The sequence below is a fragment of the Xiphophorus hellerii genome, chromosome 7 (genome assembly GCF_003331165.1).
Source record: "Xiphophorus hellerii strain 12219 chromosome 7, Xiphophorus_hellerii-4.1, whole genome shotgun sequence".
Classification (NCBI taxonomy): Eukaryota; Metazoa; Chordata; class Actinopteri; order Cyprinodontiformes; family Poeciliidae; genus Xiphophorus; species Xiphophorus hellerii.
In genome coordinates this window covers 7,914,777-7,942,555 of record NC_045678.1, presented here as the reverse complement: position 1 = coordinate 7,942,555, position 27,779 = coordinate 7,914,777, and the positions used below count along the sequence as shown (strand labels likewise).

Genomic DNA, 27,779 nt, shown 5'->3' with positions numbered 1-27,779 from the left:
GTTCTGATGAAGTTGGTGAGTGTAGAAAATAATGTATTGTAACTTGAAATGAAGAGTTGGTGTTTCTTCGCAAAAGCTGGTTTTGTAAATGACAAAAACACATTTTTTGTGCAGATATTCTGAGATGTGCAGATGCCATACCTCAGAAACCGACTAATAGAAACTCTGTATCCTCTCTTTCTCCACTAGAGGTCCCCATTTCACTTAGAAATTACACCGAAACGTCACTTTTAAACGGGGATTATTTAGTCATTCCCGTTCTATTAATCTGCGCATAACGTTCTGTATTATGTATAAACAAACTACGTTTACATAAAACTCACAAAATGTGCTAAAAATTTTTTGACTTACATGCAACTCTCTCTCTTTCTCACACACGCAGGCATTGAATTTGAGTAATACTGCTCAGGCATCATGCGAGACAGCCGGGCTTCCGGAAGAGCAACTGGTGTAACTTTAATGGGCAAGGAGGAAGAGACGTTTGTTTAGGTTTAGTCTCGGCAACACGTCTACTTTTCCCTTAGCCTGGAGTAGGGTTTCTCTTATTTTTTTCATCGTTAAAAATGCCTTTGTTTTCCCAAAACCCCTTCGACCAAGATGTCGGTAAGTACAGCGCTTGTTTAGGGGGCCTTTTAGTTGTAACTGAGTCAGTGCTGCTGTCGGGAACTGAAGCTAATGCTAACTTAGCCGCTGTAGTTCGATGTGGAGTTATTTAAGCGCTGAAAGCTCCCGTAATGTCAACAGTTACAAGTATGGATATGAGTATTAACTTATAATACACAGACTGATAAGCTGTCAACAGCTTGTTCAGTGGTTATTGGTTGGTTGTGTTGAGGACTGTTCGGTAACCAAACTTCGAGTCTGACCAAAAGCTGAATTATCAGTAACACAAAAACACCACAGTAGTTAGTAGTAGTTTGTTTCCTTCTGTTTGATTTATGGATCTTTTGTAGAGCTTGTTATGGTTCAAAATACGATGTGAAAGTCATGTTGATCATATCAAAATTGTGCATTTTAGTTTACAATTAATAACAGAAATGCATAAAAATAATTAAAAGAATAGTGTAATCTGAAATGTGTTGTTTTTGAACATTTCTTTATTATTTAAGCACTTTTAAAACTTTAGGTTTATGTGTGACAGTGAATAATTTGAAAGGCCATGAACATTGGTCAACATGGCATTATTTTGTGTTTTAATACTTTCTCAGGCATGACTCTCAAACATTTACCATGTGTTAAATGTAATAATGGGTCAAAATGTAAAGTTAAAGGGGTAAATTTGGACCTAAATTGAGAGTTTCGGCAGTACAAACAGCATTTAAGTGAAACAAAAATTATGTACATCCAAGTTCCACATGATCCAACTTATGAAATTCTTAGCATTTGTTTTCATACAGCAGTATGCTATGCTATGCAGTTACACTCTATGGGCTGTAGTGAAGTGGGAAAAGCCTCCTTCTGTCAGGTTTAGTTAAGCTACAGCCCCTGGACCTTCCTTAAAGTGAAAGTTTGGCACTCCCACAGCCTCCGCATGATAAATGATGTCAGCTGTTTATGTCCATTGAACGCCATTGTTTTTCTCTTTCTTGCCAACAGTAGATTTAAAATGACATTACTTTTTTTTTTTTAATTGATGGATGAGCTTATTTCACATCCACATTATTACCATGTATATGCAGAGTTTCATCAAAGTGTATTATAAGCCTGGTGGGCCACCAGGCTTTACTTGTGCCCTCACCAGGCTAAGCATTGCTTATTTATTTAAGTCTTTTTAAAATGTTTGCATTTTTTAAGACTTTATAGTTGGTGTTTAGGTGTTAATCTGGCTATATTTCAATAACATATGATTATCAAGTGATATTTTCAAATTTCCTGTCAACTTTAAACATTTTTTAACTCAAAAATACAATGAGGTGCTGGATGAATGGAAGTTTTCTGGGGGAAACCTTGTATATATATTTAATGACTGGGAATTTTCTAAACATCTTGGGTTTTTTCTTCTTTTAAGTATGGAAAGAATGTTCTATTCCTTTTTTTAACCCAACTGACCAGCAGTGGGTGGCACTATAATAAAAACAAACAACCAGTGAAAACTTGAAGAACTGTAAGACAGATGCAGCTTAAAACTACAACAGAATCAAACCATCACTTTTAAACATCTTGATACCAGATTACAGTCTAATTCCTATTGGGTTTTTGCTTTTTATTTAGTTTAAATAAGCAATATTGTTTTTTTGATATTGGCCTCACTGAGCCCCACACTTTGCTGCGATTTTTGAAAAATTTGTCTTTTTTTTTTTTTTCTTGACATTTAAAATAATACAAAATTTGTATTCAGGTAACTGGCTTTACAGGTTAATCCATGTTGTTGGGCATTTATTCAAATGCAGTTTGTAAAACATCAAAATGGAGCACTTTGACATGAGCGACGAAAGCGGGGTTGGACGCTACGATGTCGATGAAACTACTGACATTTCAGCGAGTCTTAACACGCTGTTTTTTTTCTGCAAGTGGACAAAAGTTATAATGCGTAGCATGCCTCTTTCACCTCAAATTATTGCCATCTGTTGTTTAATGATAATGCTCTGGCCGCTGTAGATACAACTTTCACGATGTAAATTTTATTCAAAACATCCTCGTTCTCCTGCTGTGTCTGCCTGTGCAACACACCACGTTCTTGTATGACCAACAATGGCGCAGTGTGTGAACTAAAGAGTCATGAGTATTGTGACAAATATTCATTCGGGGAATTTCCTGTCCCTCGTATTACTCAGAAACTTTCGGTTTCACAGTAAATCTACCTCCATCATAACAATTGAGGTAGATTTTTTTTTTGTTAAGTTTCCAAAATAACATGAAAATCCAGCATGGTTACTGATTGATTAATTTTCACTGGCTATAACGGACATGTACATTTGAGTAACATGTCATCTCTGTGGTTTTACTTTGACAGGGAAAAATGACAACTTCCTGTATTGGAACACTGTAAATTATGAAATTTTCTTGAATTTTATGATTCATCAGCTAAGATACTATTCTAACTTAGGCTCCCAGGCCCTTGCGCAACATGTGTTAACTCAAACCTTCAGCCGCTCAGTGCTCGACGTGCGAAATTTCAACAGCACCCATCGGGGCTGGCATGGAAAACAAACCGCCATGATGCCAGCGAGCTTGTTTTCTCGCTTCACCATATGTGTCCATGTTCGCATGTTTTCCAGAGAAGGCAACAAACGAAAACAACACCACAGACGACTGGGGGCTCATTATGGACATTTGTGACAAAATTGGAACGACGCCCAATGGGTAAGACGGAGAAGGGCTTTCACATTTCAGCAGAAGTTTTGTTTTTGTCTTAGACACTAGAAGTAGTCTTAGATCAGATACCGCCTTTACCGCTGGTCTTCAGATACAGTGTCCTGTTCTGGTAATGAATTTTGTTGTTGTTGTTGTTTTTGGTACAGACCAAAGGACAGCTTGAGATCCATAATGAAGAGAGTCAACCACAAAGTGCCCCATGTTGCCATGCAGACTCTCAATGTGAGTTTCACACAGCAACTTAAGAAGAAAAAATATTTAGTCCAATATAGCTTAGATTCTCCTTACACACGATATAATCAGAAACATTGAACTTGTTTATCCTAAAATAATACTTTTTTATATTAATAAGGAAAAAAAAACACATAAATTATAAGATATTGAAATTTCATAAATATATTTTTAAAGCATTTTGAAACGTTTATTAATTGAAAAAAGTGTAATAATTTTTTAATGTCTTAATTTTTTAGAGCACTTTGATTCAACAATTTAATAAAATGATTGATTCATAAATATATTTTATTACATTTCAGATACCAACTTTACTTAACATGTTTATTTAAATTAGTGAAGTCATTTTAGTAATATACATAATAAAAAGTGTTTGAAACTTTTAGAGGAAATTTGACTTGACTTTTTTTAAAATTTTGCTTTAAGTAAAACAAGCCATAGTTTATTTCTGAGCCAGTTTTGAAAATGTTTTTTTTTTTAACAAGATGCAGCCATATTCTTCAGCCATATATTCAGAAAAAGTAACAAGTCTTCTTAATTTACTTGCCTATAATACCACACAGTCATGGTGTTATAGGCAGATATTGTATCAAACCTAAACCACTGTCATTTATACCTAATCACCTGATATCAACACAGGATTCTGATTATTATGTGCTTTTATCAGCTGCTGTAAAATGCCACCGTCTTGTTTTACAGCTGCTGGGTGCTTGCGTATCAAACTGTGGCAAAATATTCCATTTGGAAATTTGCTCGAGGGAGTTTTCTGCTGAAGTTCGCAGCGTGTTGAACAAGGTACGTGTCCTGCCAGAGGTTTTCCTTTCTCCATTTATGTTTGCTCGTCTCCTGTTTTTTATTCCGCATGTGTAAGATGTATATCCACACCCCTCCTCCCATCCCTCGGCATTTAATTAAGCTAGTGGTTAAAATATTCCACTGGGAAATGGGACACTCCTTCAGAGCTCAATGATTTCTCATAAACATGCAGTATAAAGTTATTAAAGCAGTAGCATCTTTTTGATATAAGTTTTTGAAGATGGAGCACAATATTTGGACACGGGGGATATATTGAATTGCACTTAATAGTGTTTCTCATTGGGATGAACCATGCTAAATAAAACATTTTTGCCTAAAAATGTTCCCTGTTCACATTTTTTATACTAAAGGCTATTTCCAAATCTTCTGCATACAAACATTTAACATCTTTCTTTAGGGGTGAAATAGGGTTCAGCTGAAGCTGCAATGATCTGCTTCAGACACGAGTGACATACATTTGTGTTTCCTGTAATATTCAGGCCCACCCTAAGGTGTGTGAAAAGCTAAAGGCAATGATGGTGGAGTGGGCAGAAGGCTTCCAGAAGGATCCCCAGCTCAGCCTGATTGGTGCCACCATCAAGAGCCTGAAAGAGGAAGGGGTCAGCTTCCCAGCAGCCACCTCACAGGTGGGTGGAAAGTAAATGGCATGTTGGACCCGTGGGAGGTTTTGTGTTTGTGCTCCAGATTTGTTCGTATAAAGCCACATAGAAAGTAGTTTCTAGGTCAATTGTTGAAAACACATCCGACTTCACATCCAGACCTCTTAAGTTAGAATCTGTAGTTCTTTTACTTTAGTCCAAATCAGTTAATGAGTTTAACTTGTAATTTGTTTTTCTGGTGGTTCCGATTCCACAGTAAACCAGGGTGGGACGTTTACTGTGTTTATTGGTTGGAAGTGTCTACGGCTGAAACGATTTCTCGAGGAACATTTATCTGTGTCTAAGCTTCGTTAAATTATGTTTTATTATGTAGCGCTCCGTGTTCCGCCCGGATCATTATTTGTGGTGGGCAGCGCTCTCACTTCCGCCTATGAGTTGTTGTGAAGTGCTAGCAGCTTGGTGTTGAGCTGCGTGGCGTTTTGTCAGAGTTTGGGGAGAAATAAGGATTGTTGAATTCTGCGGTGCGACGGTTGGACTGCGACAGCTTTTGTGTCGTCGGAATCACTTTGTCATGGGGAGGGAGGGGAAAAGGGAGAGAGAGGAATCCTCGGATAATCGTAAAAATATTCTATAGAGTACTCGATTACTAAAATCTTCTTTTACAACAACCCTTTGGAAGTGTCCAAACCAAATGTACATCCAGGAAGCAGATGCTACATTCTGAGCTAGTAGAAAATATGGAGAATCTAAACAAATCAGTAGCCTGTTTCTCTGTAGCCTGGCCATTGCCTTCATATGCAGTTTTGCCCAATTCTCATCTCTCTTCAGTGCTCCATCCAGGATTTCTCCAATTGAGATTGATTTCTCGTTCAGTCTGTGTTGGCTTCCGAATAGCAATCAAAAGCAGCGGATAAGACATTTTATTGTACTGTAACTGTTTACTGTAACAATTCATCAAATAACTCAAGAACCTCCACTATTAAAATTCCTCGATGCAAATTGTCTGCCTGAGCTAGTAGAAAATTATTGTCATTATTTGACAATAATGTTTTTATAAATTATATTTAACTATTTAACACCGTGTTTTCTGGACGGATAATTTTGTGTTGCGGAACACTCGCTGTCAATGAGTCGTCCACGAATGCTAAGTGCTATTAGCATAACATAGGGTGACCCAACATCCTCTTTCCTCATCTTGATTGATGGGATTTTGAAAAAGACATTCTGCTAGGGTTTACCATGTCCCACAATGCAACAGAATCCTCCCGATGGTAAAGCGCTTGGCTTGCAGCGAACACCTGGTAGACGTGTCGGCTTGAGGTCTGATCACGTTCACACCTTACGCGAACCACTCTAGAGTTTGTTTGCAACCGCATGTTTTAATGTCTGTGTGTTTGACACAGGATTTAAATTTTTGTCTAAAAATGATTTCCAGTGGTTTCTGCTCCGCCACATGATTCTTGTACTGTACGTTAAGTAAATGTATGAGTCACAGGTTGAAGTAGACTTTAATCCCCAGCTGTTGTAAAGTCTCTGACCTACAATTTTGTTGTCTAATAGTCGGATCGAATTTCTAAAGGTGCTTTATTGCCGACATAATTTAAGGCAGTGATTCCCAAAGACTTTCTTTTGCCCCCCCCCTATGGATTACAGTAAAATCTCCCCTGAAAAAGAAAAAAAAAAAATCAACTGGGCACACACATCGTTCAACCAGACATAAACCTATACACATATTTTGTTTTCAAACTCCATTGAAGTTTATTTCACACTTCAGGTTGCAACAAAACAAACTACAAATCATCTTTACAGTGAAACACTTTTGTGTAACTGTTTTTTGTTTTTTTTTTCATTCATCCATATTGCTTTATCCACACATTGGGAACTACTGATTTCAGGAGTATCTCTCACTGTGTGATACAGAAGTATTCATATGAATGCACTTTGTTACATTACAGCCACAAATGTCAGTGTAGGCTAGTGGGATTTTATTTTATTTGCGATACATACAGTAACTGTGGAGTGAAAGGAAAAGGTTAATGTGTTACAAATAAACTGTGCAGGGTGGTTCGTACGTGCATTCAGCCCCATTCAGTCAATGCTTTACTTTGTCAAATCTTTTTTTTAATGTTTGCCGCACTTTTCTGCTTTTTGCAAGACATTATTAATAGCAGTGATTAATTATATCATATAATTGCGAATTGAAACAGTCTTCTTTAGTCAGTTTCTATTGTTTTGTGAAGTGTGAAGCTGGCAAAATGTGAAAACTTACCCGAAAAACTTTTTAAATTTTCCTGTGTGGGGAGGGGAGGTTTTTGAACCTGACATTGTGCAGGTACTCAAGATAACATAACATCGTCATGCCTTTAAGTTTGAATATTTTTGCAGTGCAATTTGTTATGAGATCATTTTTCCAAGAGTGAGTAGAAAAGTAGAACAGGACTAGATGACAACACATCTCTTTGTTAAAGTGCAAAAGCCATTTGGAGCGCTCGGTTTAGTTGGGGTGTGAGGAAGCCGCAGCAGCGTGGCTCACTGGAAGACAGGTGCCACACCGAGGCAGCAGGTGTGACATTTAATCTGTAAAAGCTCATGAGCAAACATCAGCAGGCTGCGTGGCTCAAGCTGCGCCAGTATTTACCTTTTCCTATCATCCATTCTGAACACAAATGTCTTTAAAAAAAACAACAAAAAAAAACAGTACGCCGGCATTTCTCTTTATCCGAATTGAATAGCATAACATTAAACCCATTTGCTGTCATTTTGCCCGCTGGCCACACAGCGTGCGCATCAACGTCTCTGGGAGCAACGCAGATTATGACGTTGAAGTAGAAATTTAGATTTTCAGGAAGTTACTAATTTTGTTTCTTTAATGCTTTATATTTATTGCCGGTAAAACTCTCCGCCTGCTCGTTGGAGTGAACTCTTTCTGAGCAACATGTGGTACCCAGCATGAGCTGCAGGTGGCAAGAAACCAGTTTTTCCCCATTCAGTCTTTGTGCAACACTCTCTCCTTCCTCCCTGTTTTGTGTATTCACTCACACAGATGTGACCTTATGTTTCTATATTGACCACAGGGATCCAGCACAAAGGTCAGCACACCCGCTGCGAGCAAAACACCAGACGACGATGACCTGGCCAAGGGTAAAGATGGACACCGGATATTTCTACTGTTTGATGCATTATTCAGTAAAAGTCTGACTTTATTGTTTTATAAATTACATTATAAGCCCTTCATCTCCTCTGTTGTACCTCTAAATGAAAAAAAAAAAAGAAAGTCAATTTAAAAACTGTTCTTTTATTCTTTTTCCTCTCGCAGCCATTGAGTTATCCTTACAGGAACAGAAGCAGCAAGCAGAAACGCGACCTCTGACCCTGACCACTGACCCACCAACCAACACTGACGGCGGCGGAGGGCAGGAGATCCGAAAAGTGCGCGCGCTCTACGACTTCGAAGCAGCCGAAGACAACGAGCTCACCTTCAAAGCCGGAGAACTTATTATAGTTTTGGACGACAGGTAATATTTCATAACTCACACATTTATGAGTCAACGCTGCTGAATCAACCAAAGACCATTGGATGCAGATAAACTTATTTGATTGGATAAGTTTAGGGAAATTATGTATTTTGGAGAAATATGTAGATGTGGAAACCAAGGCGATGTTGTATCGTTTCTTTAACAGAGCAGTCGCTGCAGAAACACAGTTGAAATGTTTTAAAGACACAATATGTTCATTTAAATCAGATTTGAAGTTGCCTTTAGCATTGCAGCGATTGGCGCAGCTAGCATTACAAAAATGGAAAATAAAATAAGACCTGTACATTATAACGAATATTTGGAGGATATTACACAGGCGTCAGAGTTTTACCTTCTGACGGAGTTTTGTAGCTCCTCCAAACGCTGCTTGGATTGTTTTCTGTGGTTAGCATGCATAGGTTCAGCCTCGAAGGCCTTTTGAATTGATCTGCATTTCTTTAATGTGTTTTTTTGCAGTGATCCAAATTGGTGGAAAGGAGAAAACCACAGAGGAGTCGGGCTTTTCCCCTCAAATTTTGTCACAACCAATTTGAATGCCGACCCAGAGCCAGGTCTGTTTTTTATTTATTTACTCTGTAACAGTACAGCTACCGAACCGTAACACAAACACACACATTCCTCCCATGTGCTTATATTTGCCCTTTTCCTTTTGGCTTTCTGCACCGCTACCCCATTTACCCGAGCAGTTTCTAATTGCTTCGCTGTTTCTAATTGCTTTCACTTCCTCCACAGTGGCTTACGTCGAGAAGTCGGCCACTCCGGAGGAGACGAGTCTGGAAATCAAAGCCGAGCCCGAGCCGGTCTACATCGACGAGGTAACTCGTTTTCTGATGAACATGGATTGATCAGCCCACGCCGCCTCCTAGTGAACCTGCCGTTTTCCCTCCGCAGGCGAAGATGGACAGAACGCTGGCGCTCCTGCGGAACGTGGATCCCGCAGATGCGACTCCTGACTCCGCAGAGCTGATCCAGCTGGAAGGCATGCATCTAAACGCTGCTGTAGATCTAAATCAACTGTTATTATCTAAACTGTTTTGTGTTTTTTTTGTCTCTCTCTCTTTGACTGAACAGGTGCATGCGAACAGATGAACCCGCTGATCGATGAGAAGCTACAAGAGATCGACAGGTGTTGTTTTGTACAATTTTCGCAATATATAAACGCTAGCATTAACTTAAACGGTGTTGCGTAACGTCCCGTTCCGCGCCCCAGGCATCACTCGGAGCTGTCAGAACTCAATCTGAAAGTGATGGAGGCCTTGGAGCTTTACACCAAACTCATGAACGAAGCCCCTTACTACGCCGCGTACTCCAAGATGCAGACGCAGTACGGCCCACCTGGCTCTTCTGTGCCCATGCAGGTCAGAACAATTCAATTCAATAAAAGTTATGTTGGTGTTTTCAGTCAACCTTTATTTATAAACTGTATGAACACCAATGTAAAGTAAAATTACTCCTTTCAGAGGAAAAATCTAATGTAGAAATATCATAGCTATGACACAAAGCCCCAATAAATTTACCTTCATACATGCCAACACAGCCACCTGGACACAATAAAAACTCTTTTATAGCATAAGAAGGAAGCATTATTTTCTCTAAGGGAGGGAACGCTGAAAAGTAAAATGTAAGAAGCCTGTAAGATAAATATTAATTGCAAAGAATAAAGTAATTTACCTAAAGATGTGTAGAAATAAATAAAAATCTTTAAAAAAGAAATTAAATATGAGTAAATGTAGTATGGCTGCACAATATGTAATTATGATAGTATTACTGAAATTTTAAATTGCATAGATCTTGACTGTCACCAACATTTTCAAAAGTTTTTTTTTTTTTTAACTGTTATACATATCACATATTTGAAGTGCATTGACAATTTTTAACAATGGTATTTGACAAAATGTAGTGTCTGTTATTAGCTTTCACAAAAGTAGACTACACGATGCGGTTATGATTTATTTTACGTCATCATGATGTAATGTCCTGTACAAATAAACTTGATTGATTCCTCCCACCCTGCAGTCCTCTGCAATTCTGACATTGCAATGGCTATTATAATTACATATATTGTGCAGCTGTAATACACTAAGTAAATAATTCATAGATAAAATCAAATTGGAAGATGGATAAAATTATGTCATTCCTTTGCAGCTTCATCTGAATCCAAACTTTAAAAAAAATTTAAAGAAATCAAGCGAGATTGAACTCAGCCTCACTAATGACTGGATACTGAACAATGTTCATTAGTAGCTTGACAGGAACTGGCAAGATTCACAAATCACTAAAGGAAATGGTTGCCTATGAGCTATTATATATATATATTTTAAATAAAGATGAGTGTTTTTTATAAGTTGATTTTAAACAAAAATATGAATTCAGATTGCTGGACCAACAAGAGCTGCATCTCCGTGTTGCAAAGCACTGCCGGCTCCATTTTCTCTGTGCCATGTACAGAATCAATAGGAAGCAGAGCTGTCATGCATAATTTAAGGCTGGAGCCGTTTCACAGTTCAGAAAGCTGAAGTGTGAAGATCCGGTGTTCAGACAGAGGTCTTGTTCTGGAAAAATCTTCTATGCTGCTTTTCTGTAACTCTGCAATGAAATCACAGCACTTAACACTCATATATTCTGCTTACTAATTCTGATTTATTAGAGGGTTAACTAAGAAAATCTTGAGAACAAAGGCGTGAAGCGTTGACTGCATTACATTTGGGTTCAGTTTCTACCCTCTGTCTTTATCCTATTTTCTTTCCCCTTAGTTTTTCTGGGGAAGTTACAGTCAGCATTTTTCCCTCCTTTGAGAAGCTGGAGCAGTTTTGCACTTTTCAAGCAGTGACTTTTTTTTCGTCTTCTTCTCAGTAATGATTGATGCTGCCGACTCTCCCTGCAGATTTCAAAGTCTATCAATGTCACCGGTTGGGTCTACACTCGAGTACCCCTCAGTGCTGCTCTTGCCTTTCTTGGGACTTTTTTTTGTTGTTGTTTCAGAAGCCAATTTAAAAAAAAAAGAAAAAGAAACATTTCACAAAAACCTTTACAGCAGCAGTTTTTATTTGTGTTTTATTTCAGGGAAAATGCCTGATATCCAGTGGATTTCCACCAATCTTTAGTAGTTTTCTTATTCCCGTTTGCTAGTTGTTGTTTTGTTTTTTTCAGGATGCCAATGTCTAACTTTGATTTTGTGAAAGAAAATTAATTAGGAATCTTGAATGAAAATTTACTCGTCGGGGTTAATAGATGAGGCATTGAATGTATAATTTCACTTAGAAAACTATGAGGACATACTAGGGCCAGTATGCAAAGAAAAAAAACCAAGAGGAGTAAATTTCTGCCAAAAAAATCTCAGAAAATTTCTAGAAAGACATTTTTGAGCTTGAAAAGTAGAAAATTTGCTTGTTTAAAAAAAATGTCTAAAATTGGTGTGAGAAATTTTGTAGAAAAACAAAAAACCTTGGAAAACCCTTTTGTCATAGTATGTAGTTTTAGATTTACCTATTCAATGTTTGGATGCTACTTAACACCTGTTGGTTTTTTATTCCTTTTCTTTGCTGTTTTCTTAAGGAAGTACATAATCTTAATTATAATTCATATTAAAACGTGTTCTTCATTTATTAGGCTTACCTCGGACCAGCTGGTGCCCCGTACCTGCCTCCCGGCGGTCCCCAGGTTCCTCCTGCGCAGCCTTACTCTCTGCCCAACGACCAGCCTGGACCGCTGCATTCAATACCCCCCACCGTCACAGCGCCCCCTAACAGCCAGGCTGCTCAGCCTCCCTACATGAGGTAAAAAACGATTAGCCACAGGACAGATCGGAGGCTGTCAATAGGGATTCCCTGCACTCCAATAAAATGACGCCAAAGAATTTTTATCCCTACAGCCTTTTCACATTTTTTTACATCAGTAAACTTCAGTGTGTTTTATTGGAGTTTGCTTTATCTTACTTGATGGGGGCAACACAAAGTAGTGTAAGGTAAGGATAAATTCAGAACAACCTTGTTTAGTTCTCTTTAATCAAACTCTAGTTTGTTTGTCTGGAAAATCCGATTGGTTTGGGGAGGTGTGAACGCGCAATCGACTAAAAAGAAACCAAAAACTGATCCGCCTAAAAACCTAGGCGTCGGTTCGGTTGAAGTGAACTCTGGTGCAGTTTGAATTCATTTTTGAATGCCAGGTGGACCGGAGGCCACTAAAAAAGCAGGAAACCGAGTATATCGCTGGGCATTCTGGGTAAATACAACCAAAACAAATGTGAGAGTCTAGCGCTAGCCGGAGAAATGACTGGTGGTCTGTTGCCGGAGACAAAAGTGAAATCCTACAACCGTTAAATCTGACTCTACTTCATTTTTATTTACATTTCGTGAAGAAGAAAGTTGCAGTCGTGTCTTCTTCTGAGGTTTTGGTGTGTTTTCCTTCAGTGGTTCATGGTGCAGCGCCACCACAGGCAAGGAGGGGAACAGGTTTGTGAATCGTTTGGATTCACAAACACTGCCCTGTTTGGCACAGGGCAGTGTGAAAGAGAACCAAACCAGAAAATGTAACAAATGTTGGTATATTTATCCCCAATCGAACTGGGTCTACCACAATATCTGATGTGAAAACACCCTAAGAGAACAGATAGCATAGCATTTTGAAAGTAGGACCAAAGGTTTGAGTTTGGTCTCATCTGATCAGAGCACCTCCCTCTATTTGTATCCCATTTGCAGCTTTAGAAAAACTGGACTTCTTATGAATTTAAAGTCCCTTTAAAATACATTGAGGTTTGTCTCTGTAGGGAGTAACTAAACGTTCAAAGGGTATGAATGTTTCTGCAGGTCACTGTTTCTTAAAACCTAAGAACCTAATTTTGTTCAACGTCTCACCAATCTCTCATTCCAGTTTGACTCTAGTAGCAAAAAAATTGTGTGTGTGTTTCCTTCGCAGCAGCGGGATGAACTCCCAGTACATGACCCAAGCTCCCGGTGCTCCTTACCCGGGCCAGGGGGGCGTGGCTATGGATATGTCAGCCTATCACAACGCGGCTAACATGCCTCCTGTGTCTTACCCTGTGGCTGCTCCTCCTCACCATGCCGTTCCTCCTCCTCAACAGCAGCAGGCGGCAGCGTACTACCAGCAGCCTTTGCTGTAAACCTCTACATCCACGCAGACCTTCAGCTACACTCTTCTAATATTCCAGTTTTTGTTCAATCAGTTGAACTGTATACGTTTGTGTTTGTTTTTCTCTGCTTTTCTTTGGCCTTACAATGTTGTTGTTGAGGGATCTGAAATGTGTCTGGGCGAGCACCCGACACATTTCAGGAGTCAGCTGCCGTCTGCGAGGCAGAACACAAAACACTGTTATTTATCTAACGTATTGATTATCAGCATTTCACTATTCATAGTTCAGCAGAAATACTACTTCTGTACAGTGCTATTTTCGACGCGAGCTTTGATAAATTCCCTCTGAATGTAACGTTTGTCGCTGGAGACGGGGCGGTTAGACTTCAGACGAACGGGAGCGACGCTTATATTTTACCTTCACACAGCCTCGTTTTGGAGCTCACACAGGGAGATCGGCGCAGCAGCTGCAGCCCTCTTCTCGGCAGTGCGCGGATTAGGCTCTCGGCCTAATAAAAGAACACGCACGGGCAGGAATAAACCCATCCTCACACTTCAGGCAACACGCAAACAGACCACAAGCCTTGGCAAGAGCAAAATATATTGGCGATTGGCAGGGGGTTAAGAGGGCGGCGGTGTACTTCTTCGCTCCCAACGTGCGAGCCGCATGACGGCACGCTGCAGCCGGAACGCGTCTGGTACAGAAAGCGGCCGGCGAGGGTAAACAAAGCAGAAAACACCAGATGTACGTGGGCAGGGAGAATTGGACTCTTCCTAAACAACAAGGCGATGCGTGAAAAACTGTAGCTGCAAGATGGGCTAAACGGGGGGAATTTCAGGTTTATTTGCAGCAGCTTTCCTATATGATTTGAGCTCCAGTCCTGCTTTTTTATTTTTAATTCCAAGAGTATGTTTATGTGAAGGAAAATTAAGCTCAGTCTTTCTCCTCTGAATTGATCTGAGGGACTTGTCTCTCTCTTTCTGTAAAGCCAGCTCTTCACCTTCACCAGCACCCATGTTTTAAATGTCAGAAATGTTTTAGCATTACTGTAAACGGATCACCGCTTTCCCACAAACTCGCTGCCTTTGCATTCTGCCGAGATATTTATGTACTATCTAGTTTTGTGCTTTTTCTTTTTTTCCTTTGTGTGCATTTGAGGATTTCCGTGTCTTCATTATAAATCAAGGTAGGGTTTTCAGAAGCTCATCAAGTCATGGGGGTAACTACTCGAATTTCTTAGTTCGCTAATCGTATAAAATGCTGCGTCGTCTGAATGTTATTACATCTCTCTTTGTAGGGGTTCTTTCAATTCAGTGGAACTTTAGAGTCTCTGTTTATGCAAATATACATTATTGAAATCATTTAATTTCATAACATATTTCAAGATCAAATATGCACATGATTTGATTACATATATATACAGTATATATATATATATGGATATTATAAATGTGTAATTTGCATTGTTAAAACTAGTTATGTTGTTTTTTTGGCCTCTGCTTTTTCGTTGTCTAGGTTATTTGCAGAGGTTTTCAGTAATATCTCAATGTGAGACACCATGCTTTGAACCTTCTGTTGTTTTTCAGATAAAATGAAGGTAGCGTTCATCAAATCTCCCAGCCGTGTTGCAGTGGCCCCCTTCGGTCCTTCATAAGTGGTTTTAGCAGAAAGTGTCCTGTTTCTAGTTATAGCGCCCTGCTGTTCTTGGAGTTGTACATTAAATGTGAAAATACCTGGATTTATTTTTCATGTTGATCTTGCACCTTAGCTTTGTAAACGTTTATTTACCACTGACTGCCTTGATTTCTTATTTTTTCTTCTTCTTCTTCTCTAGAAATCAAATAATGACAAACATGTTGGGTTAGCGACTTCCTTGGATTTGTATAATTCTGTACATTTGAAATATTCCAGAAAAGGTTTCTTTATCCGGGATTTTAAAACTGCTTTTGTAACAGAGCAATCTTATAAATATTCTTTAAAATAAAAGAAATTAAATTAATCTGTCCCTCCTCGCTTTATTATTTTTGTCTTTAATATTTTTGATCCACCCAGAAAGCATGACTTATTCATTAAAGCTGCCCTTTCTGTAACTGCTTACTGTACTTCTAAAATAGGTGCAGCTGGAATGACGGCGCTGTGTGGTGTTGAAGTGCAAATAAAATCTGCACGGGGGTAAATATCCAGGTTGAGCATTTGCTGTTCCAGTCTCTGTGTGTGTGTGTGTGTGTGTGTGTGTGTGTGTGTGTGTGTGTGTGTGTGGGGGGGGGGGGGGGGGGTGAGTGGGTGGGTGTGTGGGTGTGTGTGTGGATGCTTTCGTTAAATCTGGTGCTGGATTACAAAAAAAACAAACACACTGCAGTTGGGCGATCAAGTCTGCTGAGGAAGACCGAGAATGTTTTATCATCTGTTTGTGTTGACGAAATGCAAAAGCCGGAACTTTCCACCGGGTTGACAAGATATGAATGAAGAAATTTAGGACCTAAAATAAACCGAGGAAGAGGCTAAACTGGGCCACGTTTTGACTGTTAGGGAGAAAATCTTTAAATTGTAACCATTAAGTCCAATAATGGAAAAATTGGCTTATTTATTCTGCATATTTTACATACATACGATAGTGAAATGCATTTTTTATGTCTAGAAAAAGCAAAGATATTAAGAATTTAATAACGTGACCTAAGCAATAACAATAGTTTGGTAATATTCTCTAATTCAGTTAAAAAGGGGGAAAAAAACAAAAGTATTTGCTGATAAAATCCGAATTTCTGCACAATTTCACATTAGCGACCAAAGTTCTTAGTTTGCCAACTTAAATTGTTCAATAAATTTGCAATGTAATGAAAAAATTAAATGAATGTGAAGATTTGATTTATACACTTTTATAACTAGAACATGTTTGAAAAATTCTGTGATGGACCATCAATGACTTGTCCAGGGTGTTATTTTTATATATAAAATATGTAAAAATATTTTATATATAAAATATCATGCTTTTTTTAATGTAAAAGCATGATAAAAATCATGCTTTTTATATATAAAAATAACACCCTGGACAATTAATGCTTAATTTAAGCATTAAGTCGGCTTAAATTAAATCTACTTAATGTAATGAAGCCACTAGTCAAATATTTGATTAAGTATTTCCCACAGATTAGAGATTCCTTGAAACACAATATGGATTCATAAAGCCCTTTTATGTAAAAATGTATTATTACCCAAGAGGAAAAACAACTAAAATGTCCTATTGTGAACCCAGTATTGTGTGTTGTGCGTGGAGCCCAAAAGGAGCGGCTGGCCCACGGCGGATATCAGTGAAAGTACCGCCACTGCATGGTTACGACCATTTTCCCCCTTTTATTTTTTCCTCCTCAGCTTTTATGGTACAAAGTGTTGCTCTGTTTACACTCGTTCACTGACGTCTTTCGAAATGTAAGTTGTTTACAGTGGAAAATATACAAAGATAAATTGTTGGGAGTTTTAAAAATCTGTTTTTTGCATTCATTGCAACTAATTTGTAGTATTTTCATCGTGTGCCGAGTGTCTGAAATCCTGGAGTTGTCCTTTGAACGTGAACGCAGCACAGCCTGTGATGTGAGTGGAGGAAGAAAGGGAGGAGGAAGAGGAGGGTTAAAAGGCTCTCTGATGCCAGTTCTGCTGCAGAGTGGAACCCACCAGCACCTGTTCTCCTCCTCCGTTTTGCTGCCGTGAAGCGACGTAAAGCTGGAGCCGGCGGTGCACTGCCCCCCGCCGCCGCCGCCGGAGCAGCAGCAGCCTGAACCGGAGCAGCAGCTCCAGTGGAGCGGCGCGGAGCGGCAACCTCCGCCTTGGACCGACGAACTGGCTGAGATGTCCCGACACATCTACACCCGACACGGGATGGCAGACGGACTGCAGAAGCCTGTGTTCCAGGTAGGAGGAGAAAACACACACACACGCACACACACCCCCACACCCCCACCCCACACACACACCCCCCCCCCCCACACACACACACACGCACACACACACACACACACAAAGAAGAAAGAAAGACAAAATGTACTTTTTTTGAGGATAATTAGAGAATGATACGTCTTCAGAAGTTGTTAATATTAAGTAAATAATTTAAAAAAACGACACCATAATCTCTATAAAACTGTACCAGACATTGAAATTAGTCTTCAAAAACTAACACGACCCCAACAGAACCTGAACTCATTAGCACTGCTCTCAGTGGTAACTACAGAACCATTCTTCATCACTCCTATCTTCTCCCTGAGGGAGAGGAGCGTGTGTGAGACGGGCTTCGCGTATTAAGAGAGAAATGAAATTAGGTGCTCAATTATTAAACATTTCCTGATGGAGCTCATTAGGTGATGTATTAGGCGGTTCTGATCGTTTTTTTTGTTGTTTTTTTTTGAAAACATCCCAGCTCAGTTTGCTTTCTTTAGTTGCTGTTTTCCAAGTCGGGTCTCGGGAAACGTAAAAAGCAAAACAAAAAAAGAACATGCGTTCACAAAAATATATGATAATTTTAACAATTACAAATTATGCATGCGATTTACTGAGCATTAGACTATTCTGGGCATCTTTTTACAATGCGGAGTTTGCACATAAATGGGATTTTACATCCCAAATTATGCATTATTAATACATTTAAAAAAACAGTAAATAAATTAAGATGGAAAACTGCCAAAGTTACTTTGACACAGCACTGGGTCAATTTTGGCATCGCTCCCTTAGTTCTGCTTTGTTTTGTGAGCTATTCAAGTGTTGTTGTTTTTTTAAATCATTTTTTATTAGTGCTTTCCTCAAATCTTCTCTCGAGATTCCCTCCGGGGGGGAGGGGAGGCGTGTGTGTGCATATTGAGCTTTGGAAAATCTGAAAGCGTCCAGATGCTCGTTCCACTCACCAGGGGACAGGATGCCACACACAGGCGCAGTTAGAAGAGATAAGAAGTGAAATCATTTATCATACGTCACTCCTCACTCCCCCCCCATCTCTTTGCTCTCCACTTCCAGGTGAGGCGTTACCTCATCGCTCTGGAACAAAGTGGGCTGTGAATGAAAACTAGGTCAGCGAGACGACAGTGGCTTGCCAAAGTATCGATGTTTTTCCATTTTCTGTCGGGATCACGACAGAGTCAAAAGATCACACCAAAAAAATCGCAAAGATATTATAGGCGGGGAAAAATCTTGTGTAAAAAAAAAAAATCTGTGAAAGACTCTAATCTGTGATGGATGCTTCCGAAACAATCAGGATGGTTTACGGTAAGTCTTATTTACGTGGCATAGTCAAAGTCCAGGCCTAAATCCCAGTGAAAATTTGTGGCAAGACCAGGAAAACCGCTGTCCAGAGACGCTGCCCGTCCGATCTGATGGAGCTTCGGAGCTGCTCACCAAAGACGTACGGGCAAAATCGTCACCCTGTGGGTGTGCAAACCTGCTAAGAGACACACCTGAAGGTGTAATTGCAATAAAACATGTTTCTGCGAAATATTTCATTCAAAATGTACCACTTTCGTATTTTTCCATGACATGAAAACCCGATAAAATATGTTGAAGGTTGTGGCCGTAGCATGAAGAAAGGCGAACGTTTTAAGACCTCCAGATGAATGTCTGAGTCGTCCAATATTTCCTGCTGTGTATGTGAAACTTTGCTCTTTTGGATTTGGTCCTACACCTGCTGTGTGTGACTCTGATTCTGCGTCTTTTCGGCTTCGCCAGGGCAACAGAGGAACCTACTCCAGGCGCAGCCGCCTGAAGAGGTCCGATGGCAGCACCACATCCACGAGCTTCATCCTCAGACAGGTAGGGGCCTGAAACTCATCAGCGTGGCTGCAGCTGCGTGTTTGGTTTGGAGGGACTGTGGGGGTCGTTTTGAGTAATTATTTTTTGCCCCATGTAAGCATCCATCTATCATTCCTTGCTCCTCCCACCAGAATGTCTCACGGCAGTTTGATAAATCCACTCAAATTCTGAATGCGGCATGCATTAATAACATTAATAAGCCCAAGGTTATTATCAATGGACCTTATCCGGACACACCTTCTCTTTCTCTTCATTCTGCACCCTATTTTTGTTTGCTTGTATTTTTCTTCAAGTTTTCACGTCATTCATTTAAGGTTTTTTCCCCTCAAATTTTGGCAAATTCTGTATATTTTCAAAAAGAAATGATGGTTTAATGGCATTTTATGGGAGGGATTCCCTCCTGTCTGTTCTATCTTAAGGTTCTGCTTTGGAAACAAGGAACAGAGTTATGCTGGAGTTATGAGCTAAATAGAATCACCCACTTCCTGTATCAGGGTTTCCCCCAGCGTATTACAAGCCTGGCGGGCCACCAGGCTTTACTTGTGCCCCCACCAGGCTAAGAATTGCTTATTTTTTTGAAGTCCTTTTAAAATGTTTGCATTTTTTAAGACTTTATAGTTGGTGCTCAGGTATTAATCTTCCAATCTCTCAATAACACATGATTATCAAGTGATATTTTAAAATTTTCTGTCAACTTTTTTTAACCCAGAAACACGACGGGGGGTGCTATGGTGGTGCAGAGGTAAAGCACAACCCACCCTTAGTCCTCGACGGCGCTGTCGCAGGTTCGATTCCCGGCCTGGTGATCCTTACTGCATGTCTTCCCCCTTCTCTCATTACTAACTTTCCTGTCAATTCATTATCAAATAAAGGGCACTAGAGCCAATAAAACCTTTAAACAAAAAAAACGGGTCGTTGGAGGAACGAGCGCCCCAACCACCAGGCTTAGCAAGTTTTCTGAGGAAAAAACTTTGCTGTATGCATATGTAACAACAGTACATCATAAATAAATACATGTTAAGCCAACACTTTGTGCCAAAATCATCAAGAGAAAATTACTCGTGATTTTTTATTTTTATTTTATTTCTTTACTTGCTCAAGAACAGACTAAGCATAAGCATGCAAGGTTTTAATTGAACAAATAAAGTACTTGGATTTTTTTTTTTGCATGTATAAGTAATTGCATATTTGCCTTATAAAAAGAAAAACATCCAGTTTGCAAATTCTTTTGGGCTCAATTGAAAACCAAAAGAAAACAATTGTAGTTAATTTTCAGTACTAAGAACGGGATTTGGGCGTGGCCTACTTTGGTTTTAACGAGAATGCAATGGCAATAATGAATGGTATTTAAAAGTTAACATTAAAAAATCAACTAAAACTAGAAAGTAAAGTCTTTATCAACTACCTGTGCTGGCGGTTGAGATTTGTAGCATTCTTGAACTGCTCTGGACACGCCTGCTTAACAGCTAATCACTCTACCTGATTTGGATTTTTCTTGTTGGCTGACTTCAGGACCAGACCAATTAACTTTTCTTTTATATTAACGCAACATCGCAGAAAGACTTAGACATTTGCTGCAAATTTCTAGGCTTTGTTTTCAAAATACTTTGGATTACCTGCTGATGTCCATTTCAGTCTATTATTTAAGAACTATAATACAACATATATTTTAAATCCCAGTTTTTTTCTTCTCCCATAAGTAACCTTGGGAAGTTTCACATTGAAAATGGTTGGATTTTTTTGACCCTATTTTAATCTAACCTATAAAAATAAAAAGTCAGTGAGACTAAGTTTGTCCTAAATCTTCTCAAATGCTGCCCTGCTGAAACTCGTGCAGTGAAAATTATGCTAATTAATGCACTGCAGGCGTTAATTACTGGAGATGTAAGGCCATCTGTGAAGCAACTGTCTTTGTTTGAAGCAGCAAGGTCCGTTCACTCAGACAGGAACCGTTTAGAGCAGTGGTGCCCAACTCCTGGTCCGCGGACCAATTGGTACCGGGCCGCGCAAGAAATAATTAAATACTTGTTTTATGTGTTGAGTCTGGATTTTATTTTGAAAATCCTTTAACCGGATTCTGTCGGTTACGTCTTGAGCGCCAACATTGAGCCCACAAGCAGCAGAATGAGTTAGAAACAGCAGCAACAGCACCGGTGTTCTCGACCGGTCCGCGGTACTAAAAAGGTTGGGGACCACTGGTTTAGAGCAAAGAAGCACAAAACTGCATCTACAAACAGCAAACCACGGGATGAGTCTCATCACATTCTCAGATTCGACGTCTGAAATCAAAACGAGGAAACTTTAGAAAAGGAGTCTGCAGTTGGAGTGCACCTCGTCTGTTTTCCTGACCTCAATCCATCGTTTTGTGGCATAAAAACGGCACTTTGCTTCAACATCAAGTGAAGGAATCGCTTTGACGCCGCTCGGTCGGTCGGTTGCTGGGGACGCTGAGCCTCTGTGCCCTTCTCCAGTTCAGGGAATTAAAATGGCCTGGATTTGCGCTGGAGCTGCTTTTGTAAGCGTCCACCAACCATGTATAATTCATAAAGGCTGGCGTGTTTGAGCGCAGATGCTGCTGCTGTTGCCTCCTTCATGCGCACAACTTTGAAACAAATTCAAATTGATCCTCCGAATAAAATCCCTCCTATAAATTAGAAAAACAGAAGGAAACCTAAAATGAACTTTGACATCCCTCTTAAAAAGTTAACTTTTCATTCCTGACCCCGCTACTTACTTTCAATACCCTTTTTATATAAATATATATGCTGAATCAGTTAATGAGGAAGTTTCTAATTTAATTACAACAAGCATTAACTATTCCATATCCTATCGATTGACATCGTTGGGTGATTGTGGCGGAAATCCACAGGAAGAGAGAGGATGTGCGGCGTAGTGGACGAAACAGGAAGCGGCGGGGGGGAAAGTAGGCACGACACAAAGAGGAAACCTGAATCAAAAGTCAGTGAGGAGGACGGAGATCGATCTCAAAGCCTTCGCCCGCTCGTTCTCCTTATCAAACGCTCGCTAATTTTTCTGCAACACCCCCGCTGTGATTTGTGTCATCGTCCGCGCGTTCGTCATCAGGTGAGAAGAAGAGCGAGTGGGCTCTCTTTGATTCCCTCGTGTATCCATAGTAACCAGCCATCCTTCAGCAGCAGAGGTCAGCCCCAGAAGGTTTGGTTATAAGCAAACAAAGAAGAAGAAAAAAGTTATTTACATGAGAGTACAGCTTTGATTAAACTAAAATTCCCCCTGTTTCTTGCAAGCCGCTCTGCGCCTGCTGTAAGGGTGAGTCCTCCGGGATGCAGACATGTTTTTTTTTCTGTTTGTTTTTACAGGAACGATGGTGCTTAGGAGGTCAGTTTGTTTCTTATGTCCTTTTACAATGCAAGCTGCACAAAAAAATAAAAATTAAATTAAATAATAGAAAAACTTACTTTTAATTTAGGTGTATGTATGTTATGGAAAAGTTGTTTTTTTTTTAACAAAATCCTTGTTATCAGAGAATTATAGCCACTAAAAATGCTTTGAGTATTAAAATTACTGTTTTTATTTGAGTTTCTCAAAATATAACCTTTATAATCCATTGTTTTTTTCCTTTCCTGGGATGTAGAAACGGTGTAACACAAGCACTAGAATGGATGAGGATCCATATATAAATCTTCTCACAATGCACAGGACCAAAAGAGACGTAAAAAAAAAAATTCTCCAAAACTAAACCATTAGAATGTAATATCAACACCTGTTGATATTACAGTTTCCCAAATGCTACTGGGACTTTAACTGGATTTATGTTCAGGAATCTGTAGCTGCTTCATGGTTGGTTCACTGACTGTGAAGGCAACGTCTTCAAGATTTAAACAGGCCTTTCTGAAGTGCACACAAGCACACACACTTGCAAAAAATATTCAAAACAATGTTTGTAAAGGAGAGTTTACTCAGGCAGAAAATGGGGCATTCGTGTATGACCAGTTCAAAGAAAGTAGAGAAGTCTGCAGAGTGACACAAATGAGCTCTTAAAGCTCATTCGCAATAAAAGAATCTGCAATAAAAGCAGAACAGAAAACAAACGAGCTAACAATAACGTAACAATAAAATATGTCTACATGTTCTTCTGATTTCAAGGTATAGGATTTTGAATGTATAGGACAATAGAGAGATCAGATCCTCTGTGGGTTTTTTTATTGTACCACATCAGTGGGCTGTAGGGGCGCCTCTCCTTGCTCTGCTGACACAGACAGATGCTTGTGTGAGTAGCTGGTGTGCGGACGTCGGATCGCTTTCTGGGCCAGCCTCCTTAAAAGAGGACACAGCAGCAGATGTTCACTGCAGAGTAATCCCAAACTGCAGCGCCGAAATGGCACAGAGTAGTTTTCACCTTCTTAATGTTCATTTGTTGACTTTGAGAGCTAAATGTTTCTACGTCCTTTGAGGTTTTTTTAAAAAAAATTTTTGAAGTGTACAAAGCAGGGTGCATTTCTTATTACTTTTGGTAGTTTATGTGTTTATGTTTAGAAATTTTTGCACTGAACTAATTCACCAGCAGAGCAGTTCTTTGTTCCCCCGCTGTAACATTAATGAGACTGTAATATACAGAGAGACGGATTGTTTTTCTTTACAACAATCTCTTCAGATCATTCTCTCTTCAGCTCACAACGCAGGCTTTCTGTAGGATTTAGGTCTGGAGACTGAAACGGCCATGGAAGAAGGTTGTGAAGCATTTCTGCATCAAATCGGCTCTTTGTTTTGGACTCAATAACAATACATCAGAGTTCTTGTGGTCACGGACTCCAACACGGTTTCCGGGGCTTTTTGAAGAAAAACAGGCGTCACGAATAGGTCGCCATACTTAACGGTGGGCCTCTTATGTTTTTCCACATATCTATCTATTGCTTTGTGCCAAGAAAGCTGAAAAGCTGAATCTTAATCTCATCTGACTAAAGCAGACAGTTCCAGATAGTCAAGCCTAGCAAACTCTGCATGTTTACATTTGTGATGGCGTACCAAACCCTACACCACATCCTATAGGACAGAAAATACATTTTTTGGCATCGCTCCTGAAAAGAACTGATTGTCATGTCGTTAACCTCCAATGGTTGCTATGGAGATTTAATAACCTTTAAGATGCCAGGTTTATAGTCGATGCATTGAAATGTGAGGGAGCGTGCACCAAACACGTTGTCGCGGAGTCTCCTGTGCTCCTCTGAATTTTTGTAAAAGCTCATTTTTGGAGGATTCCACACCAACATGAGCGTCTGCTTTAAAAGCCACACCGCTTGCACTCAACATGGACCTTCAGAAACGCTCAGACTGTAGTCGCAGCTCTCTTGCAGCATTCCAGGATGATAGATTATGTTAAAAAATGGGTTCTAATTCAAATGTACTATAAATTGTACATTTAGGGCTTCCACTAACGACTTGGGGTGGTGATACAAAACACAGGTAGTCTACCTGTGTTTTGTCTACACGCACGGCTGTGGCTTGGATTGGATTTTGACCTAATTTTTCTGCTTGCCGCCTAGAAAGTGATAAGGTTTGGACTTCACACAGCTTATGTCCCATTATTTAGGCCACCTGGCTGAAGTCAGCAGATGCCCTTAATTAGTGAATTGCTTGTTTTGAATTGCCCTCTGAAACCACAAATCACTGCTTTGTACCACTCACCAACCCGTGAGCGCATCCTGCCACTCCACGTTTTTGAAAATTCGTCTCCGCACTGTTATCCTCACGTGGGTCTGATCAAGACATTCAGAGTTAAGTTGCCCTTAAGTCTGAAAATCAGAAACTTGAGTTGTGGCACTCGAACATCATCGTCATTTTATGTAATGAAGAGTGACAGTTGTGCTTTCTATGATTTTCTTTACAAAGTATCTCCTGTACCTGCCCTCTGTCGGATGCAGGTGATGTGTCCTCTGTTCTGTTAACTTTTTTTTACGATTCTCTTGACTTAGCCACATGTTCAACAGTGAAACGTCACCGTTCTGGTACTGGAGGTTTTCTGTCCAAGCCCGGTTCGTCTGCATCAGACGTTCCTGAGAACCACATCTGTTTTACGCATGTGTTCTCTAATGGAAAATACTATCTATGCAAAATGATTCAATTAGAGAATTCTGTCATTTTAAAGTAGGATTTAACTATTTCCTTTTTTTTTTTTTTTTTGGTCATTTGTTGTTTAAAATTTTAGCAGAATTTCATGTTTAAAGATTAGAAAGTTTTATTCAGATGAAAAGAGAATTGATGATCGTGTGTGAAAGAAGGCCGATTTGAATTCCTAACCTATAGCAATGCAGCCTCAGTCCACTAGATGGCAGACGTCTCGTGTAAAAATTGATTTCAGTCTGTAAAGACTTTCTGAAAGATCTGAGTCTTGACTTGGGAAAAGTGACTGGTGAACATCTCTAGTGTTCTCTGATGAATTCAGTAAATTATGAACTAATCTTGATTTTTTTCATTTTTCGTTGAGTAAGTACACTGCAACAACAACAGTTATTAAAACGCATCATGTCAACAAGTTTTGTAACAATTTCAGTTGAAAAAAAAATAATTTCTGTTGATTTATAAAATCTATAACCAGTTATGCTCATCATGGCTGGTATTTGTGCCTTGTGTCTCCTCCTAATATCAGCAGTAAATTGAACTCCCAGGGCTCAAACAATAATTCTTGTTTGTTTCTAGTTAAGCTTTAAAAATGTTGAGGAAAACTTTTTTTTTTAATCAAGAAATTAGAAGAATATCTTACCTAATATATAAGCATTCAGTAGATTTAGTTAAAAACCAAATTCAAGTCCTTTCCTTAGACTGGGGCAATTCTCTTTACTGACTTCATTATTGGAATTTGTGTCCAATTTGCCATGGTGTTGTACTCTTTAACACCTCAAGGCTTTGTGGTGTCAGAGTAATTCCTCTGTCCCAGAGAGTCAGTTCTGACAAGCTGATTTATCTGCATTTGACTATGCCTTCTATCTAAATCTCCTTAAAACAAGCAAAAAGCCAGGAATTTGTTCTGCATCTTGAATAAAAGACATTCGACAATTTGAATTCCACTCTTTAGTACAATTTCGACAATAATCTTTCATTTGTAAGATTTGTGTGCACAAATCCATAGAAACTCATATGTACGCATGATGTATAGTACCTGGTTAAACAGTTGCGGAGAAACTACACTCTTTTGTAGTTTCTGGACTAATATCAGCCTGGATCTTTGACCAGCTCTTCCTGTTAGACATTTTATTGATGAAAAGTTGGAGCGCTTCAAAGTCAACTTTTATTTTTACTTGGGAACCTAATTTTAGCCTGCCTTATCCATTTCAAAACAACGTTTGATGTATTTTTGGGATTACTGTCCTGTTGGAACCTCCAGCAGTGGCAAAGCTTCAAGCTTCAAGGACTCAAGCTTGTCATAAGCTGAACATTGCTGGAAACCCGGGGTTACTGTCCACATTGAAATGTAGATTGATCGTTTCGACTGAAGCATGTCAGTTACATGTTTTAGGAAAGGACAAAATGCGAAGTTTAAGATTAAATTTTGATTTAGTTCGCTGAACACAAACGGCCACTAGAGGGTGCTGTTGCTCAGTGTTTGTTTTTTTTCCCCTGTATGTGCAACAACCGGGATCCAATTTTACTTGAATTTAAGTAGCTAAACAGCAAGTTAGAGGTTCTGGTTGCGTGTATGTTTTTATTTTTTGAGGTTTATATGTTTCTTTTGGCTCAAAATATTACAAAATGAGCGGAAAACAAATGATATTTTCACTCTAATTCAGCTTTTATTTCAATTTTTTGTCAGATACCTTTGAATCCTTTAAATATTTGCAGATCTCTGTGTCATTACTGAAAGATATTGTTTTTGGTCAGTCTCAAATGTATTTAATAATCAGCTTGAAGAAGTAAGTAATTTTTTTAACTTAATGCGGATTCTTGCATAAATTAAAGTAGGATATATAATTAAATATTATATTCATATATTAGCTCTCAGAATCACAGGCTAGACATTTTTAGACAAGTCTAAAAGAAATAAAAAAACCCTGCAGTTTTTCCAATGTGTGTAACTTATATTTTAGTTATAGGAAGAATGCAAAAAAAGTGCACTGACTTTCTAGTGAAAAATGACCTCATTATTTCTGTCTTCTTCATCTCTTCTTTGCAAACATTGTACAAAACCAATTGCTCACTGCCCCATTAGGCTTTAGTGAAAACACGTCTTATTTTTTTAAAGTCTAACCCGTGTCCCTCCTGACCCGTCTTCTCCTAAGTGAAATCAAAGCTGCAGTATGTAACTTTTATTTTAAAAAAGTTTTTTGTTTTTTTTAACATATTTGTTAAAACTGTCATTATGTTGTGACTATGATATGAGAGATAACCTGTGAAAAATCTATTTCCTCTGCCTTCTCCCAGTACTATCTAGAA

General features: G+C 39.2%; 2 protein-coding genes across 4 annotated transcripts in view; both read left to right on the top strand.

The window, feature by feature from the left end:
* The first annotated feature begins 425 nt into the window (after positions 1 to 425).
* On the top strand, positions 426 to 15,380 carry stam2 (signal transducing adaptor molecule (SH3 domain and ITAM motif) 2). The gene is made up of 14 exons (XM_032567185.1): positions 426 to 603; positions 3,219 to 3,303; positions 3,462 to 3,537; positions 4,246 to 4,341; positions 4,842 to 4,988; positions 8,036 to 8,102; positions 8,278 to 8,476; positions 8,954 to 9,048; positions 9,230 to 9,312; positions 9,389 to 9,476; positions 9,569 to 9,623; positions 9,708 to 9,855; positions 12,107 to 12,273; positions 13,412 to 15,380. Exons 1-14 carry the CDS (start codon positions 564 to 566, stop codon positions 13,614 to 13,616), a joined length of 1,551 nt encoding a protein of 516 aa, XP_032423076.1. The 5' UTR covers positions 426 to 563; the 3' UTR covers positions 13,617 to 15,380.
* Positions 15,381 to 17,194: 1,814 nt separating this feature from the next.
* Positions 17,195 to 27,779, top strand: part of cacnb4a (calcium channel, voltage-dependent, beta 4a subunit) — a 37,940-nt gene continuing 27,355 nt past the window's right edge. For 2 of the 3 annotated variants that reach the window (XR_004339887.1, XM_032567460.1), the window contains exons 1-2: positions 17,196 to 17,492; positions 19,290 to 19,373. Coding sequence is in view for 2 of the 3 variants with exons in the window: in XM_032567460.1 (XP_032423351.1) it covers positions 17,430 to 17,492; positions 19,290 to 19,373 (147 nt within the window). In the remaining variant the exon portion in view is untranslated. Of the gene's footprint in view, positions 17,493 to 19,289; positions 19,374 to 27,779 lie in introns of all 3 variants that reach the window. The other variant, XM_032567461.1, reaches the window with a different exon arrangement.